A 19,367-nucleotide genomic window follows, 5' to 3' on the forward strand; every position below is an offset into this window, starting at 1 on the left:
AGTCAAGCTGCTGCTCTTTTGCCAAATGCTAACGACACCTCGCATGGCTTTTCCTTTCAGCGGTTACAGCGCTTCGCATTTAAACGCTCTCAGCGGCTCGCTTTGCTTTCTCTCTCACTCTGGGCTCTTGCTCTCGGTTTTTGTGGTTTAGTGGCGCCATACACACACATACACACACATGTGCAACTACGGCCGTCACTAAATTTGTTGTCTCTTCTTTTTTATGCCCAGAGCTTAGTGTGAAAAACGTGTTCGACGCGGAAATGACATTGATAGTGAAATTGCAATCGAATGCATAAAGTTGGTGAAAAGGAAGCAAAAGTAAATAAAATAATAGTGTACAAAATAAATAAACAGCGATAAAAAGTGAACTTTAAGCTTCAACCTAGCCAACGGGCACATTCACAGTGTATTTTTGTTTTCGTTTGTGAGTGCATTTCGTATTTTGTACTTTTAGTTTTTTCTATTTGGCATAATAATCAAGTCTAACGTATTGCAATATGAAATTCATTTCAACATTTGTCTACATTCTGGTGCTATGCTACAAACTCTTCAAGAAATACTTGTAAGTTATCTAATTGAGACACACACACACATACAAACATATTTGGGCGCGCCTTTGCTGCGGCCCGGCTTTGAAATTTATTGATAAAACAACAACGACCTCGCAAGCAGCAATATAAAAGAAGAAAGAAAGCAACAACAACAATTACAGTTTGGTTGCAATTGTATTTTCCTTTTTTTTCACATTTCGTTTTGTCTGCTGCCTTTGACTTTGTCCAATTTGTTTGCTTACAATAATAAAACACAAAACGAAATTTGACTTGAGTTACAAAGAGCACTAACAGAGAAAAAGAGTTTAAACTTAAGAGAGCGCCCATAGTACATTAAACTGTTTGTTTGGGTTTGAGGCCCATTGCCAATTGCCTAGCAACATTAAGAGCAATTAAAATATTGAATATAATAAATACACTTTGATTTAATGTTTATATTAATAACTATTATTATTGTTTCGTTGTGCAGTGTTGAGTGCGAAATTTAAATTAAGCTCATAAATGAAAGTTTAGTGAATCTACTTTGGCTTATCAAGACTTGTTGAACTTTTATACACATAGTATAAAAATAGTTTTTAATCAAATGCTTTTGAAAATCTAAGACCCATTTGTTATACCAATTTAATATCGTAAGCTTACTTACCTATCCCAATTTTATATGCAGTTCAAACTCGATTATGCTGTTTATTCGAATTTGCGTTCAAAATATTTACACATAATAAATAAAAGAAAGAGAGCGAGGCAAGTGGCACGCTTAGCTTGCCCAAATTGATAAGAGATTATACGCCGGCGCATCAGACGTAAGCAATAGCCGCAGTAGTTTCAGACTGAGATAAAGCTACAGCAAATATGTAAACAGAAGTTTCTATGTAAATAAATTTGTTAAGTTGACGAACTTTATAACCCTAAAGCACTTGAACAAGGCCGTATCTAATCTCTCACTAGCTTGGGCCACTGCCCGCGCGCAATAAAAAAAAAAAAAACAACAGCTAATCAGTTTGCCCAGAGATCGCTCTAGACCCAATACCCTTGATAGTTACATTTGCAGTAAAGCTGCCCAACTGCGCATAAAGAACCGCTCAAAACTAATTTTAACTAATTCTAACTGCTTTGCGGTAACGTCATAATATTTTTGCATTTCTTATCGCAACAATAAATATTGCAGCGCCATTTTTAGAAAGTTTAGTAAGAAATTTCGGCAGAAAAATCAACTAAATGCTAGCGCGTGGCACTTATAGATAAGATATGCGCCATTCCCAGACGATTTTTTGGACCATTCACAAAGCCGACAAATAGCAGCGCTTATCAGTTTGGAATTGAGTGAAACGTCTGGATTGACCTACTGCGAATGCAGTGACAAAGAGTGAGAGATAATAAAACGTAATGAGCTGTGCGAAAAACAAATGAAAATTAGTTGAAATCATAAAGCGAAACTAGTGGGAAATACACGCGAGAGCGACAAGCCATTGAACTAAGACAATGTGAATAGCAAAAGAGCGTAAGAGCGTAAGCGCCAAAGAGTGCAAGAGAGCGGAAGAGAGCGCGAGAATTTACATTGTGCAACAAAGCTAAGAACATAACTGTTTGTTGCGCTTGCCTAGTGATTGGCGCTTTGCCCATGATCGCGCTCTCTCTCTCTCTCTTTTCTCGCGCTCTCTCTATAACAATATCCTTATCAGCTAGCCAGCGAAAGAGAGCGGCGCAGTGGCCTCACTATAAATGAAGCCAAAACAGCAATTTTTGCTTTTAGTTCTGCGCGGTTTGACGGCGCGTTTAAAAGCAAAAGTGGGCAACGCTCCACAGCTATTTAAATATTTATTAAACGCGTGTCTTAAGCCCAGTCCTTGCTTAACATTTTGGATAATGTGTTGTTGTTGTGGCGTAGTGCAGGCATAAAAATGGTGAGTTCAACCAGCCAAAACCACCCACTACCAAAAAACTTAAACCACTTGCAATGTACCACGCTGCGTTAAATGCAATTGCGCTTACATTTAAGTTTATAAACAATAGGCGGAGATTTGCAGTGCATGCCGGTGCTGAACCAGTTATTTCCATTTCCAAGCCGACATATCTCATCATGTGCATACAGCCTGTTATTGTATAACGCGCTTGTTAATCGGGCATTATATATATGCATATAGTACATCATATATAGCAGTTGTAACGCAATGTGTGAAAAATATCGCTCGTATCGCAGCTATATACCCAATATATATATAATCTGCAGCAATCAGCAAATTTATTATGAAATTTTTTAATCACACAGTCATTGCGATTTGTCAATTCATATTTCAATATGCATATTTAATTGCTTAAGCTTTGAGTATATGACACAAAGCCCTTAACGCTTAAAAACAAAGCAGTAGATCAATTGTAATTAGAATTATGACACGACTGTGAATAACCGAATTGGAATTTTTTTAATTACTGAATTTCCAACAATTTGTTATTGCTTTTATATTGATATATTCAATATTGATATTATGCTATGCATCGATTCTATATATCTAACTATATAGATTGCTTGTAATTTATAATTCTGCCTTAAAATCAAAACAACTAAAAAGAATTTGCATTATTTACTGGATGAGAGTCTGGCAGTCAGTTCTATTATTTTATTGTTATTTTATTAACAATATAATAAAAATAAATATTCTGTTTGCACCAGAGTTAGAAATCAAGCCTAAGCTAAACCAAAATGAGCTTTGTCTTGGTCTTAGACGTGCAACATTTTAATAAATATTTATAATCGGTATCAACATATTTGTAGTTTAATTTAACAATCAATAAAATCCAGCTCATTATTTGGCTTAAGTGATTTTAAGCTACAACTACAGACATTAATTTTCTTTTAACCTTCACATCATTTCAACTATATTGGAATTACTTTGGCATTGCCAACTATCCAAGCGTCTGCCAAACTACAAAGTTGGCTAGCTGATAGCGCTTATCAGCTGCTAGCAGACGTTCTAGCGTCGTCTCTAGCAAGCAAAACTAGAACTAGCACTAGAACGTTGCTAGGCAGTCGAACAGGTGTCCCAAGCAGAGAGCAACTCATAGGCACAGCCACTAATGTTTACATTCGATTCATGCGCCAAGTTCATGCGCTCATTTGACAACTATATACAGACTATATATATCTGTGTGTGATATATAAATATAACTCAATGGCAAGCGGCTGCTTTCCGTGCTAGATTGCCAAAATAATTCAATAAGTGTTGGCTGCCTGTTTAGTCTGCAGTTTAAATTTATAAAAAAAAAACACTGAGTAATACGTGAATACGTTAGAAGTAACGCTTTACCTTGAGGTATGTCTAGCTTTTATTATTAAGATTTATCAGCAAGCTTATCAGCCAAGCAAACAATAGAAACAAACAAATACAAAGTACAAATAACAAAATAATTAAAACCAAAGCCTAAAAGTATGCAGCATTAAATATATGTAGTTTCGACTACGCGGAAATTTTTAGCTGCTATTTATTAAAAGAAATGCACTAAACTGCAATTAATTTGTACTTGAACAAATGCAAATCATATAAAATTTATTAGCTGCATTTGGAGGTGAGAGTCAAAGCGTATAAAATATTGCGTATACGCTTACTCTTTGTCAACTTGAAACATGTTTGCGTTAATTGCCAGCAATTCAGAATTACAAGTGCCAACAAGTGTTAATTAATTAAGCATTAATCATAAGGCAAGCATTAATCATTGTAACCCAAGGGCTTAATGTCACAGAACTGCCCACACTAAAAACAAAAGAAAGTAAATCATAAAATCAAAACAAGCGCAGCATTTGGCAAAATGTTTTTATTTTAATTAAGTGTACAAGTTATTGATATATATTTTGGAAAGTGCGCGCACACACACAAAAATCTTGTTTGCCTTAACTAGACGAGCGCAGCAGCAGCAGCTACTTATGAGTAACAACAGCAACATGAGCAGCAACAACAACAACAACAACAACAACAGCAGCAATGGCTACTCAATTAATGAGCAGAGCGACGCGACGCTGCGTCGTCCACTTGATTGCCTCGATGCGAGCTAGAGGCAGCAACAAAATATATATAAATAAGGAAAAAGCAACGCACGCGCGTATTTAATAATAAACATTTATTGTTGCTTGTACGTTCTAAGTTACGCATACGCCGCGTTGTTCGTTCATATGATAAATGGCAAATAAAAGTGAAACACAGGAGGAGCGCTTGGGGCATCGTAGACAGCCAGCCATAGGCAAAGCTATGCCAGTGACAGCTTTGCTATTGAATCTAAAACTGAATAATAAGCCAAGTCATGCACGCAGCGCTGCAGCTGCGGAGGAGGAGGAGGCGGCTGAGCTGCCGCCGCGTTACTTTAGCGTTAATGAGCAGCAGCCGCCAGATCAGAATGATCCTCATACTTCACACTGTGGTGCTCAACAGCTGCCAAAGGAGCTGCCGCCGCCTTGTTTGAACTGCTTGCAACAAGCGCCCGCGCATCTCAGCGCCGCCTCTTTGACCATCAATGAGATGTGTCAACGTTTGTGCAACGACGAGTGCCGCATGGGCTTGACTTTGACTGGACAGGATGCTGCGCAGCTGCGTCGCAAGGACTTCCTTAAGCAATTCGAAATTGCGGAAGCGCTGGCCAAGACCTCGGCAATGACCTCGACAACGCAAATGAAACAGCGTCTGGCCGCACGCAAACTGGAAATGAAAATGGAGGAGACACAATCAGCAGCAGCAGCAGCAGCAGCAGCAGCGGGCAGCACCACACCCAGCGACGAGATCGATGGAGACACATTGCCGCCAAGCAACGATTATGAGGCAGCGCCGCCGCCGCGAGATTTGCTGTTGTATCTTGTAAGGTGAGCATTGATTGCAAACATACAACGCGCGCGAGCTCATGAATGCCAAAACGTGTTGTTGGTTGTTATTGTTGTTGTTGCTGCTCAGCCAGCGGCATTTACGTTTATAAATCAAGTTCATGGCTAACACGCAGAGCCGTATCAAGTGTTCTTGCCTGGCCACTTGAGTAAACTAACCTTGCACAATTTTGCGCACCAAAGAAAATACACACAACGCGGCTAAAAGGGACAATGAAGCCCAAAGGGCCAATAGCCAAAGACAAAGCCAAAGCCAAAGCGTCGCTATTTATAGCTTTGAGTGCCTGTCGAGCTATAATTATATTATTACACAGCAAAAAAAATGAAGTAATTTAACATATAACAAATAAATGCAATTAATAATATTCATCATAAATTAAATTCATATTTGACAAGTATCAAACCTTTTCACTATTAAATTAATAGCTAATTTTGAATATATTTAATTTATATATTTGAAATTGAAGCTTTAATATATATAAAAAAATATATCTAAATATATTCATTTAGCAATTTTTGTATTGCTATTTACTATATATATAAAAATATTGCTAGATATATACAATTTATATATCTATTCAATCTATAACATTTTCAAATTGTTGAGCAAATATTAAACTATCTATTCTATTTTTGATAATATTTATGCAAAGCTAACAAAACTGTTATATTAATACCTTACTTCGAACTTGTGCATATAGATTTAATTTCTATATTTTAAATTGAAGTAAAAGTATTTACTATATAGAAAAAAAATATTGCTATATATTAAATAAAATATCTATAAAACTTTAATTGCTGCGCATATATTTAACTTCAATTATGTGAATTGAAAGCATTTTCAAAAATTTGAATATATATTTAATTTATATATTTGCTTAGCTTAAAATGCTAAATAAATCATATAAATAAAATTTATTACAATTTAATATATTTGCTTAACTTAAAATTCTAAATAGATCATATAAATAAAATTGATTACAATTTAATATATTTCAGCGTATATTAAATTAATATATTTTTAAGAAATAAAGTTAATAACTTTACTTTACATAAAGAATTCGCATTATGCATTTAAATTAAATTTCAAATTAAGAGATATTTATATTTGCTTAACAATTTATTTATGCTCTAATTTTGCTGCTAATATTGTTTATGATTATAAACAAAATGCAGTTTAAAATGTAGTTTAATATATACAAAATATATTTTAATATATAATAACATATGCTATATATACAGTTTGAAAATCGTATCGAAATTAAATTTTCTACATAATTTTCTAAACTGCAACAAGCAAATCAAGCGTTAAATGCAATTGATTAGTCGTTACTTTATATGAAACTGACAACATTTTAAATACAATTTAAGCTAGAAGTCACGCTTAGCTTAGTTTAGTGCACGATTAGCAGCCAATCAGTAGTAGCGTAGCTTATCGCGCTATAACTAACTGAAAAGTCAAGCTGGAGCACGTGGCTAATGATTGCAGCGAAGACATTGAAATGCATTGCAAGTGGTTACAACTGCCCCCTGAACTTAAATCTAAACTAACTAACTAATGCTTAATAACATAACCTTTACCCTTTTTAGGAAATACAGCTTGAGCCGCGTCTCTTTGACATTGCAATATTGACACTTAATATAAAACACTTAAAGCTAAACTAGTCTCAATCGATAAACAAACATAGTGCACAGTTAATTGCTAACTATAGAAAAGTATAAACGAACGTTAAAGTTAATTGAACAAAACATGGAGTTCTTAATGAAAACATCGCGCTTGATTGTCACATCGAAGAAGTTTGCGCGGCGTGTGGCGGTGCCAATACCCAGGTAAAAAAAAAATAAGATACAATATCTTAAAGTATAGAACGCAGCAGCTGTGCGCATTACGCATGTAACTGCGTTGTTAAATATCAAGCAATGCATTATATAAAGCAGTATATAAATACTATATATTATATAGATATACAGTCTGCAGTTTATGCTGAATATGCGCATTTTTTTTTGTTTTTTCGAGCGTCTGTTCAATTTGCATTTGACGCTTTTGTATGGATTTGTCTGCGCTTAGGTTTTAGGCAGAATATTTTGCTTAGTAAAGTAGCTGGCAATTGAATTTTGCATATAGCTTAAGTTACTTTTGTTTTCATTACAAACGAAAGCGAGACAATGGCATGCAGCTTGGGCAGCGTTGAATCTACATAAAGAATGCTACGCATAAATATTTAGCAAGCTGTCAATAGCTTTATGTGTGTGTTGGTGTGTGTGTGTGTGTGTATTTGTTATTGTTGTTTTGCTCAATTCAGTCACTGAGCAACGCACGTGAGTAGAACGTATTGATCTTGTTCTGTATCTTGCAGATACATCTCACCTTCTCTGTCTCTATAGCCGTCGTCGTCGTCGCCCGTAGTCTGTATGTCTGTACTCGCTTTTTAAGCTGAAATACCCGTTTATGCGTATGCCAGACCAGCATCTGTCTGTCCGTCTGTCTGTCTGTCTGTCCGTCTGTGTGTGTTGCTCTCTTTCTCTCACTGCTTGGTCTCGATCTCTAATAAAACGCCGCATTTCAGTTGCCATTCAGTTTCGCAAATGTCGCTTACAAGCGCACTTCGCACACATTTCGGCAAAATCAAACCCAATTCCTACACAAATCCATAACTCCTGCTGATCCTGCCACACATTTATTTATTGTTTGATTGAGAGCATGGAGCAAGCGCTGCAACAAAAACGCGCCAACAAGGTGCCATGCAAAAATGATCGCAAGGCTTATCTGCAAAGGGTCATGCTGACCAGGTGAGCTACGTATTCCCCCAAAATTCACACACACACACGCACACTCAATTCCATGATTGATTGCCACAAACTGGTTTCCATCATCATCATCATCAGCAGTAGCAGCAGCCTGTCTGACCAGCTTGAGTGCCACAGCTGTTGGAAGCTATTGACCGAACCACTTTTTTTCGCATATCCAAAATTTTTAGTGTGGGTGGTCATTAAGTGCTCCAAATCGAGTCGAGTTCTCTCTCCCATTAACAGCAGCCTCACTTGGCTATTCATAGCTTAAGCTTCATCGTTCCCAATAACCAAAACATTGGCTGCAGCTTTCTTTAAGAATTAATAACAAATAATAAAGTCAAATGACTCAATAAATAATAAAAAGCAATTAAATTATTAATTTAAATGAAAACTCCTTATTAAATGCTTTTGATAATAAAAAATGTTGACTGTGGACAATTGATTTATATTTGTTTATAACCAATTTACAAACAAATAAAAATATTTTTGCATGTTTAATTTCAAATATTTATACTCAACATTAAATAAATGCACTTAAATAAATTTAGCACAAATACAAACTTCATCACTAAGTTTGTTCTTTAATTTAAATCTAAATTTAAAATTAAATTTAATTTAAATATTGCTTCAATTAAATATCTATTTAAAATACTAATACGTTCTTTTCAGTCACATGGCGAACTTCTATGTTAGTCGACGATATAGTCATAGCTTATTCGTATTTAGCATAATATTACGTAAAATTTTATATAGAAAACCCCAAGCTCTGTGAGTACCGTTAAGTCATATCACTATTGTTGCTGCTGCAAGTTGTTGTTGTTTTATTTAAACTGTTTGCAAAATGCTGTTGATTTATAAATTTCCCACGTTTGATATTTTTAAAATAATTTACTATATGCGCATTCTTTTTACTTAAGGATGGGCTCTTTTAACTCGGCGCCAAAGATCAACAATGTAGACTCGCAGGACGATGGTCTGGAGCTGCCCAAGGGTCTGAGCACCTCGGCGCTGCTGGAGCATGTGCAGCAACTGCGCGGCGGTGGCATTGATCAGCCCTCACTGCTGACGCGCAGTTTTCTGAAACCAACGCTCAACAGCGAGGACGTCACCGACGGTTTGCGCAGTCTCAATATCAATGCTGTATCAAGAGGTGAGCTTCTAATCTTAACATTTAAATTAAATCTTATATATAAAATTTGTTTTTAGTTTGCAGTGCACCAGTCGAGCGTCTGGGCTCCAACAATATACGTCTGCTGCAGTGGAACATTTTGTCGCAAAGTGAGTTTAAGCTATTCCATTTGGAATCGAAATCATCAGTTTTTATTTGCAGCGCTGGGTCAGCACAACGATGGCTTTGTGCGCTGCCCTGAGGAAGCTTTGACCTGGCAGCATCGCAAGTACTTGATTGTTCAGGAGATACTGCAAACCCAGCCGGATGTTGTTTGTCTGCAAGTATTTATTCTCGCTCAGCATTTTACGTCCTGGCAGTTGCGCTTTAACATTCGCATTTCTGTTTCGTCTAGGAAGTGGATCATTTCAAGTTTCTGCAAACAGTGCTGGGTGCTCAGAACTATGCGGGCATCTTTTTTCCCAAGCCAGACTCGCCTTGTCTCTACATAGAGCAGAACAATGGACCCGATGGCTGTGCCATATTCTACAAACGCGATAAGCTGCAGCTGCTGGGCTATGAGACGCGCATACTGGAGGTTTGGCGCGTCCAAAGCAATCAGGTGGCCATTGCGGCGCGACTGCAGCTGAAGGCGTCCGGCAAAGAGTTTTGCGTCTGCACTACGCATCTGAAGGCGCGTCATGGCGCTTTGCTGGCCAAGCTGCGCAACGAGCAGGGACGCGATTTGATACGCTTTGTTAAGCAATTTGCTGGCAATAGCGCGTTATTGTTATGCGGTGATTTCAATGCGGAGCCAGTTGAGCCCATTTATGCTACAATTTTAAGCTGCGACCTGCTGAAGCTGGGCAGCGCCTATGCGGACATAAAGCTGGAGAAGCAGCAGCAAAAAGTACAAAGCGAACCTTGCGAGGATCTCAATGAGCTCGTCGCTCAGTCCAAAGAACGCGAGCCCGCCTACACTACATGGAAGATACGCGAGGAGGGCGAAGAGTGTCATACCATTGACTATGTTTTCTATACGCCCGATCAGCTTAAGGTAAGTGCGCCTGGCAGTACAAGAATTTACAAAATAATTACACTACATAATTGCAGATCAAAAACTGTCTGGAGTTTCCGGCAGGCGAACAGATTGGTAAAAATCGCACGCCCAGCTTTCAATATCCCTCGGATCATTTCTCGCTGGTCTGTGATTTTGAGCTGCTGGACGAGAGTCAAACGGAGGTGGAGGGCAACAGTAATTCAAACCATGGCAATATACAGTAGATTTTAAACGCCTCAAATTTAGACAGATATACACATACTGCAATTACATTTAAAATTGTGATATTAGTTGTTAGATACATTTTAGCCTCATCTATGGTTTGTTGCACACGCAAACACTTGCTACAGGAAATAAACGGAAAATACTTCACAATAAATAATAATAATATGGTAGGCACTGTTTTCTTTTCTTAAATGGGAAGAGAATTTGTTCCTAATGGAAGAATGTCAATTTGAATTTACTATATTAATAAATAATATTCTATGGCATAGTTATCATATCATAGATATAGTCAATTCCATAATAGAATAGAATAAATGCTGACCTTATTGTTGGTTTAAATTAACATTTCAACTGATAAAGTTAATCAACTATTCTATTTTATCAATAAAGAATCTAGGCTGTTCTATTGAAATGACTTCACGTCTATACTAAGCAATTACATTATGGCATAAAATCAATTTTTATTAAAACTCAATTTTGGGAGTCACAAAACTTCAATTGCATTCCGACTTAAACGCGGAATTATTTCTCGAGAACGCTTGCAGCGGAATCCCATTTTACTACTGATTTCTGTCTGGCACGTCTGATTATATAAGATCTCAGCTTATACTATCTAATTAGTTAAAACGAGAAAACCCGCACAAGTTTCATGATAACGAGCGATTTGGCAAGCACAAACTGAAACACTAACAGCCAACAAAATATTATTGCATAATACAGCAAACACGTATGTATGTGTGTATGGGTGTGTATACACCATAAAGTTTACTTGCATTATGCATTTTAACAAATTATACAAATGTTCGCACTAAATTTACAATTTAAGTTAACCATCAACCGAGCCAGCTGCGTGGACTGTTCGTTAATTTACAACAGCGCCAAGATGGCACTGATCACAAAGGAGGCCGCGACCATTGCATAACCAGTGGAATAGACCTCCTTGATTTTGAGGAAACGGCCCGTGTCCCACATCAAGTGGCGAATGCCATTGGCCGTATGATAGCCAACTGGGTAGGCAATAATGAACTTGATGGCGGTCAAACTGGCGGCACTCAGCTGCAGTCCCTCCACCATTGTCACATAATGGCTGATGTCGTGCGATGAAACCAAAGCACCGATACCCAGCGCCCAAACGCCCATGCCCAGCGCCATGCCAGTGCCGCGATGCATGATGGACAGCATGGAGGTCAGCTGTGGCTTATAGATGGTCAAATGAGGCGACATTTCGCGTCCCAGGCGCGCATTCTTCTCGAAGTAAGTCTCATCCTTAGTGGTCGAGGCAACAGACACAACTTTCATCGACACCTGGCGGTTGGCAGCGGCCATTTTGAGGCCCTGGCGCAGCGCCGGCGAGCGCACAAGCATATTGGAGAGTGCATACCTACAATGTTATAATTAATTAAGCCGTGTTTGCTGCAGAAATTGTTAAAAATTACGCACATTTTATATTTTTTCGTCCAAACTTGTGTGCAGTGTGACCGTGGTATACAAACATAAAAATACGCGCACAATAGTTACATAAAAATACCACAAAAAATACTGCAGTGTTGCGGAGCATTTTTGCGTTAACAGCTGATTAACGCGATTTGATAAAAAGTAAAATACTGCTGCTACACATGATTTGTACACTTAAAACTTAATACATTTCAAAACATACATTAATTTATTAATAAGTTATTATAAGCCTGCACTAACAATAAAAAGCAACTAAATTCTTTTAATATGCACATGCTTACTGTGAAAAGCTGCTTGTGATACTTAAGTGACTGTCGACAGCTCGCAGCTATGGCGCTGCATATTTATTGTTAGCAACTCAGATAACTTTACTTCTTTCTACTGGCAGCCACAGATGCAATTAGCGCTGCACCGCGTCCCGAACCATCCTCCGAAAGAAGAAGCTCAAATTTCGCTGAACCTCGCAGTAGTTTTGTCATATTGTCAACCAGCAAATCGTGATATTTTGGATGAAACCTATACACGCCGCCATCAATGCCAATGGCACAGTCCTTTGCATTCATTTTGTTAATCAAGCACACCAGTCCGCAAGACACAAGCTTCGCCGAGCGTGTGGAGATGGTCTCGCATATAGCCTGTACGCATTGCATGTCGTTGTCGGTTGCTCCACGTATACCCAATTGATCCAATATGTTGGCACAGTTGCGATGGTGTCCAGGTTCATCAGACTCAATTTCGGATATAAAGCTCGTCTCAAAACGCCACTTTTCGTATATAGACTGAGACTTAAGATTCTTGAAAATTGCGCCCTGCTCCATCAGATCGACAATAATCAGACGCACAAGCTCGCCCATGTACATGCCAGAGATGCATTTCTCAAACGTTTGCTTGTGCGGATTAATGGACTCCTGATCAATCCGCTTGTCATAGCTGGTGCGCACAAAATCCAGCACACCATTGTCCCCAAAGGCGCCCCACTCAGTGTTGACAATCATGTTCGGCTTGTTGCTGGTCTGATAACCTTCGTACATCTCCGTATTGCCGGTGCGCTCCATATAGCAGGCATTGGAGCCAGTGCCCACGATTAGACCAATGCGACAGTTGCGCTGTTTGTAGGCGCAGGACACGAGCGTGCCTGTGGTGTCGTTGAGAATAGCAACAATTTTGATTTTGACATCGCCACGTCGCTCGATGGCGTGCTGCAATAGCTCGACTACATTTTTGCCTATAACTCCTTCGCACTTAAAGCCCTTTGTCCAAGACGTCAGAATGCCCTTGTCCAGTCCAATTTGTTGCACTGGAAATGAAAATGTAAAGCCCAGCGGCATTTCTTCCTTATCGATGTTTTGCTCTTTGCAAAAGTTTGACAAACACTCGGCAATAAAATCAAATAGCGCCCTGCCGGGACCCACCAGCAGACTTTTGTCCATGACATAACTTTTGGAAAGTATGTCCACATCCGAGTCGCTGGAGAGCGTTACCAAGAGCACGCGAAAGTTGGTGCCACCCAAGTCGAGTGCCAGAAATCTGCCGCGCTCATTGCCCGAGGGCAGATCATGCACATGGGTAATGTAGCACTTGACCACAGCCCGAGCATGTGTATCGCGTCCCAGACCCATGTTGATTTCCTTATTCAGACGCACCACAATCTCTTGCATCTGCTGATCCGTTAACATAAACGGCTTGCAGATTTCAAATGCTGCTGGAAATTGCGTGATGGCTGCCATAGCAAAAGATCTTGGCTGTTAATTTAGAATTTGTTTATAAATAAAAGAAATCAAAATATAAACTCAAAAAGTATAATTTTTGTTTGCCAGCTGACTTGATTTGATAAAAGCTGAAAACCAGATAAGATAAAACGCAGTTAAAAAAACTAAGCAGCAGAAAAATTGTTAAAGATAGCTGCAATCTTTAATTGATTACGTTACTTTAACTGCATATCATAATTATCAAAAAGAAATGACAAAAGCATATAAATAAATAACTTTATCGTTAAGTGATCAGTTCGATTATATGTTTCTGTTAGATAACTCTTTAAAATCTTAAAATGCCATAATTAGTTTAAAAATTTTATTTGTAGCTTAATTTTTTACTTGTAAAAATTTGTAAATTTCGCTAACGTCTACCAAATTAAAATTTGAACTGTTTCCGTTTGAGCACGAGAACTAACTAAACTTGGACCAGATGCGTGACCAAAAATTGCGAATAGTCGGCTTATTTCCAGTAAGACCATATACCTTGGGCAATACGCTTCTGATGCGCGGAGTCACCGACTTGCGTGCAACAGAAGCCACCAATGCTGCAGCCAAACCCGCACCATAATCCGACAGCACCAATTCACATCGAGCTGCGCCCTTCATCAGCAACGTTACATTGTACAACAAGTAGTCGTGGTAATTGGGATGAAATCTGTAGACACCTCCTTCGATGCCTACGCTGCAGTCCGTGCACTTGACCTTGTCAATCAGACAGGCGATGCCACAGGCCACCAGCTGCGCCGAGCGCTTTGTTATAGTCTGACAAATATAACGCACACAGTCCAAATCACGCCTTAATACGCGACGAAAACCAAAATAGTCCATAACGGCAGCTGTGTTATGATATTGCCCGGGCAAATCCGACTCTATTTGAAATATAAACTTGGGCTCTAGCTTGCCGGGCTCACGCAGCAAATCGGACTTGAAATTCTTAAAGATGACACCTTTATCCAGCAGCTCTATGAGTATCAGACGCAGCAGCTCGCCCATGTACAAGCCCGAGGTGCATTTTTCAAAAGTTTGCTTGCGCGGATTTATGGACTCGCTATCCAGCAACTGATCGATGGGCGTGCGTACAAAGTCCAATGCGCCATTGTCGCCAAATGCGCCCCACTCACAATTCACAATAGTTTTTGGATGCTTGTTGCGCTCAGCTTCCTCGAGCAGCTCAACGTTCTTTGAATCCTCCAAGTAACAAGCATTGCAACCTGTGCCAACCACAATGCCCATTTGACAATTTTTATGCCTAAAAGCGGAGGACATAAGCGTCGCCGTAGTGTCATTAATTATGGCCACAGTTCTTATTTTGAGATCACCACGTCGCTCTATGGCCTCCTGCAGCAATTGTACCACATCCTGGCCCACTACATCTGGGCAACTGAAGCCCTTTGTCCAGGTGGTAAGTATGGCTTTGTTAGGACCAATTTTTTTAATGGGAAACGCAAAGCATAAACCCAGCGGCAAGTAACCAACGCCGGGAGCTAGCTCCTTGCAAAATGTATGCAGACATTCGGCTATGAAATCAAAAAAAATTTGACCACTTGCTGTCATCAGCGCCTTATCCACCACAAAACTTTTGGATATAATATCTACATCCGGTGTGCCATTCAATGTCACATGCATGACTCGAAAGACTCTGCCGCCAATATCGAGCGCCAAGAATTTACCCGTCTCCTTACCCGTGGGTAATGTGTGTATATAGTTGGCATAGCATTTAACCACTGCCGTTGGATTTGTCTCCTTGCCAAGACCTTTTTCGATTTCACCTCTGAGCCGTGCCCTGATTTCGAGCATTTGCGCCACGCTTAGCGTAAACTGCTTGCAGATCGCGTATGCCTCGGGAAATTCAACCTGCGCTACCGTCATTTCATATACTATACCAAAATAAAAGAAATTAAAATTTAGAATTTTTTATAAAAGGCTAAAATCAAATATTTGCACTGTTAGCAACGAGTGCTTTATATTTTATGTGTATGCCAAAGGCTAAACAGATATATTGGTATATATAATTTTTTATGTTATGTCAGTTTGCTTTAAAACAAAGTTTTGGTAGCTAGGATCAATCTATTAATAAGAGTTATTATTTAATCGCTTAGGAACTCCCGAAATGGCGTAAAGGGTTCAGTTATGGTTCTCAATGAGGTTTTGATAATTTTGCTTTATTATTTTGATGCAAAGTTTTGCTGCTAAGCCATAAGGAACTTTAAGCTAGGAACAATCTATTAATAAGAGTAATTAATTAATCGCTAGGAATTCCCGAAGCAGCTTAAAGGGTTCACTTGTGGTTCTCAGTGAGGTTTTTGCTTATTTATTTCGTTGTGGTTTTAATAAAAACAATTGACGATCAATTTATTTTCTTTTCTAATTTATAATTTTTAGCGTATCAAAAGCCTAATAATTGTTATTAAAGTAAAAGAGCTTTAAAATTTGGACTTTTATAAAAATTAACTTGAGCATTTTTCGGGCGGATTAGACTCCGCAGCCAGTGCAGCTAGCAAAGCGGCACCCACGCCTGCGCCATCCTTGGTATGCACAATATTAAATCTAATGCTGGGATGCAGCAAGTTGGCCACGTTATGCAGCAACAGCGTGTGATAGCGCGGATGACAGCGATACAGTGAACCATCGATGGCAACGACAACATGCTGCAGCTGCATCTTGTTGATCAAAGCGACAATGCCGCAGGCGACGAGCTTAGCGGAGCGCGTGGAGACCGCTTCGCAAATATAACGCACGCATGCCATGTCCTTGACGCTTGGCTTGAGTATGCCCAGCTCCGCCAGCACTTGTTTGCAATGAACATAGGAGCCAACTGCATCGGATTCAATGTCGCAGATGAAGCCGCAGTCGAATTGATTTTTTAGTTGCAGCCGTTCGCAGCTTTGGGTGCGAAATATGCTGCCCTGGCAAATGAGCTCCAGCAGTATAAGACGCACAAGTTCGCCCAAATAGCAGCTAGAGATGCACTTTTCAAAGATGCGTTTGCCTGGCTCTGCCGACAGCTTGTCCAGCATTAGATCAAAGGGTGTGAGCATAAACTCCAAGGCGCCGTCTTCGCCCATGGCGCCCCACTCTGTATTGATTAACATGTGGCACTTGAGCGAGTTTTTGTTCTCAAACATTTGCACATTCTTCGACTGCTCCACATAGCAGGCATTGGTGCTGTCGCCCACGATGAGCCCAATGCGACAGGCTGGCTGCTTAAAGGCGCAGGCGAGCAGCGTGCCCGTTGCAGCATTTAGCACTGCAACCACTTGCACTAACAGATCCTCGCGTCGATTGAGCGCTGCCTGCAGCAGTTGCACTACATCCTGACCCACTACATCGTTGCAATCAAAGCCCTTGGACCAGCTGCTAAGCACGCCGCGATCCAGCGCCTGCTGCTCGTACGCAAAGTTGAAGGCAAAGCCCAGCGGCAGTATATCCTTGGCCACCTGATGCCGCTTGCAGAACTTGGCCAAGCAGCGGGCCACATAATCAAACAGCTCCTCACCACAGCCGCTGCGCAGTTGCTTGCTGATGCTGCATTTACGCGAAGCGATTTGCATTTGTCGCTTGCCGCTCAGCTTGAACAGCAGCACACGAAAATCACTGCCAGCCAAATCGACGGCCAGAAATTTGCCCTGCTCCTGACCCGTCGGCAGCTGCTGCACATGCGTTGGATAGCACTTGACGCTGGCCTGCGCATGTTGCTGCTGGTCTAGGCCGCGCTTGAGTTCGCCAGTGGTGCGCTTGACCAACTCATGCAGCGTGGCATTGCTTAGCTGCAGTTTGGCACATAGCTCGTAGGCTTCCTGGAATTGGGTCTTGGGATGCGGACGCTGGCCGCGCAATATGCGTGCACTGTGCTGGCGGCGCTGAACTTGAAATTTAGCAATACTTTTGTTTTGAAAGTGAGCGGAGAATTGTAGAAATTTTGTTGCCAACATATTTGTTTGCTTTGATTGAACTACAGCTTGACAGTTTTAAATAGTAACGAGCAAATTGAATTTATTAGAGTTTGGTTACACTGTAAATTAGAATACTCTTTGAAACTAAGAGATCGAAAATGTTCTCGTCACTTCGCTTAGCGACACTGCCAAGCCAGCGACAATGGCTGCTCCTACACCTGGACTATCCTCAGCTACCACAATTTCGAATGAGTTATCCGGATAGATCAAATCAAGCGCAAACTTGTTCAACGTCTTATGATAAGTGGGATGCAGTCGATAAATGCCGCCGTCCACAGCTACGACTACATGACTATAGTTCATGCGATTGACAATTGCTGCCAGTCCGGCGGATACGAGACGCGCCGAGCGTGCTGACACCGTTTCGCATATATAGCGCAGTGCTGCCAGATCGCGCTCAGCGCAATTGCGCATGCGAAACTTGTCCATAACCTCTTGTGCCTTTACATAAACGCCCGGTGGATCGGATTCAATGGCAATCAATGATTTCATTTCCATTTTCCACTGTATCATCATATATTCCATGTTGTAGCCCTTGAATATGGCGCCCTCCTGCATTAGCCGCACTATAACGCGACGCACCAGCTCGCCTAGATACAAAGTGCAGATGCACTTCTCATAGCTGCGCATGCCTGGATTATTCGACTCTGCATCAATGATCTTGTCGAACTCGCCGCGTATGTTGTCCATGTGTCCATTGTTGCCAAACGCGCCCCACTCGGTATTGATTATCATAAGCGGACTTTCATTGTCGCCATCAAACAGTTCGCACTCGGACACTTGCTCCACATATGCGCAGTTGGTTACAGTGCCAATGATTAGGCCCACTTTGGTTTCGGGCAGCGACCAGGCTAGCGCCATTAGCGAGCCCGCTGCTTGATTGATAATCGCATTTAGATTAACTGAAATTTCACTGTGCTTGGCCAGCGCTGTGCGCAGCAGCAGCACCACATCCTTGCCTATGGCACCCTTGGCGCCATAGCCTTTAGTCCAAGCCATCAGCAGGCCCACATCAAGCGACAGCTTGTTTAGACGAAACGCAAAGGCTATGCCCATGGGCAGATTGTCCTTCTCCACTTTTTTCTCTTTAACAAATATGGCAATGTTGTCGGCCAGAAAGTCAAACAACTCGGTGCCGCGTGCACCGGCCACAGTATGTGGCACCACCACACACTTGGAGCTCATGTAAATATCCTTCTCGCTGCTGAACTTCACCAGCATAATGCGACAATTGGTTGGCCACATTTCCAGCGCCAGAAAGCGTCCACGCTCACGCCCCGTGGGCATGTTCTGCACATAGGACAGCAAACAGGCCACAGAGGAGCGCGCATTTGTATCTCTGCCCAGGCCGGCAACGATCTCCTTGGACATGCCGTCCCTTAAAGCCAGCAGCTTATCATCGCTAATGTAGAACTGCTTGCATAGCTTGTAGACCTCGGGAAAGTCACGCTCCGGATCATAGACGCGCATAATAAAAAAAATAAATAAACTAAAAACACAACAAAACACAGTTTAGATTTGTTTGTGTTGTTTGCTGAGTTTGTTGCTAAATAAAATGATAGATGGACATTAGCTAGCAGCTATGAATTAATTAATTAAACAAA

At 40.5% G+C, this 19,367-nt stretch overlaps 6 protein-coding genes across 12 annotated transcripts; 1 reads left to right on the forward strand and 5 right to left on the reverse strand.

Annotated features, from left to right (window-relative positions):
* The first annotated feature begins 315 nt into the window (after positions 1 to 315).
* Positions 316 to 10,769, forward strand: LOC108603572 (nocturnin). 7 transcript variants are annotated; one of them, XM_017992492.1, is made up of 8 exons: positions 2,311 to 2,455; positions 7,006 to 7,245; positions 8,878 to 8,976; positions 9,126 to 9,358; positions 9,415 to 9,486; positions 9,539 to 9,660; positions 9,732 to 10,373; positions 10,430 to 10,769. In XM_017992492.1, the coding sequence occupies exons 2-8, from the start codon at positions 7,166 to 7,168 to the stop codon at positions 10,598 to 10,600; spliced, it is 1,419 nt and encodes a 472-aa protein (XP_017847981.1). In that variant the 5' UTR covers positions 2,311 to 2,455; positions 7,006 to 7,165; the 3' UTR covers positions 10,601 to 10,769. The 7 variants fall into 7 exon arrangements, with proteins under 7 accessions (XP_017847985.1, XP_017847984.1, XP_017847981.1 ...); XM_017992496.1 differs by lacking the exons at positions 2,311 to 2,455; positions 7,006 to 7,245; positions 8,878 to 8,976 and adding exons at positions 316 to 321; positions 558 to 565; XM_017992494.1 differs by lacking the exon at positions 8,878 to 8,976.
* Positions 10,770 to 11,333: 564 nt separating this feature from the next.
* On the reverse strand, positions 11,334 to 12,117 carry LOC108603574 (succinate dehydrogenase cytochrome b560 subunit, mitochondrial). Its single transcript, XM_017992498.1, has 2 exons — positions 12,042 to 12,117; positions 11,334 to 11,982 (listed from the first exon to the last, which is right to left on the reverse strand). Coding segments are annotated over exons 1-2 (516 nt in total). The 5' UTR covers positions 12,044 to 12,117; the 3' UTR covers positions 11,334 to 11,468.
* A 142-nt stretch (positions 12,118 to 12,259) lies between these two features.
* On the reverse strand, positions 12,260 to 13,858 carry LOC108603573 (hexokinase type 2-like). Its single transcript, XM_017992497.2, has one exon. It carries the CDS (start codon positions 13,781 to 13,783, stop codon positions 12,425 to 12,427), a length of 1,359 nt encoding a protein of 452 aa, XP_017847986.1. The 5' UTR covers positions 13,784 to 13,858; the 3' UTR covers positions 12,260 to 12,424.
* A 363-nt stretch (positions 13,859 to 14,221) lies between these two features.
* On the reverse strand, positions 14,222 to 15,679 carry LOC108602101 (hexokinase type 2-like). Its single transcript, XM_017990125.2, has one exon. It carries the CDS (start codon positions 15,677 to 15,679, stop codon positions 14,222 to 14,224), a length of 1,458 nt encoding a protein of 485 aa, XP_017845614.1.
* A 515-nt stretch (positions 15,680 to 16,194) lies between these two features.
* On the reverse strand, positions 16,195 to 17,761 carry LOC108601296 (hexokinase type 2). The gene has a single exon (XM_017989196.2). It carries the CDS (start codon positions 17,740 to 17,742, stop codon positions 16,258 to 16,260), a length of 1,485 nt encoding a protein of 494 aa, XP_017844685.1. The 5' UTR covers positions 17,743 to 17,761; the 3' UTR covers positions 16,195 to 16,257.
* Positions 17,762 to 17,795: 34 nt separating this feature from the next.
* On the reverse strand, positions 17,796 to 19,305 carry LOC108604474 (hexokinase type 1). Its single transcript, XM_017993961.2, has one exon. It carries the CDS (start codon positions 19,231 to 19,233, stop codon positions 17,848 to 17,850), a length of 1,386 nt encoding a protein of 461 aa, XP_017849450.1. The 5' UTR covers positions 19,234 to 19,305; the 3' UTR covers positions 17,796 to 17,847.
* Between the last annotated feature and the right edge of the window lie 62 nt (positions 19,306 to 19,367).

The sequence above is a fragment of the Drosophila busckii genome, chromosome 3R (genome assembly GCF_011750605.1).
Source record: "Drosophila busckii strain San Diego stock center, stock number 13000-0081.31 chromosome 3R, ASM1175060v1, whole genome shotgun sequence".
Taxonomy (NCBI): Eukaryota; Metazoa; Arthropoda; class Insecta; order Diptera; family Drosophilidae; genus Drosophila; species Drosophila busckii.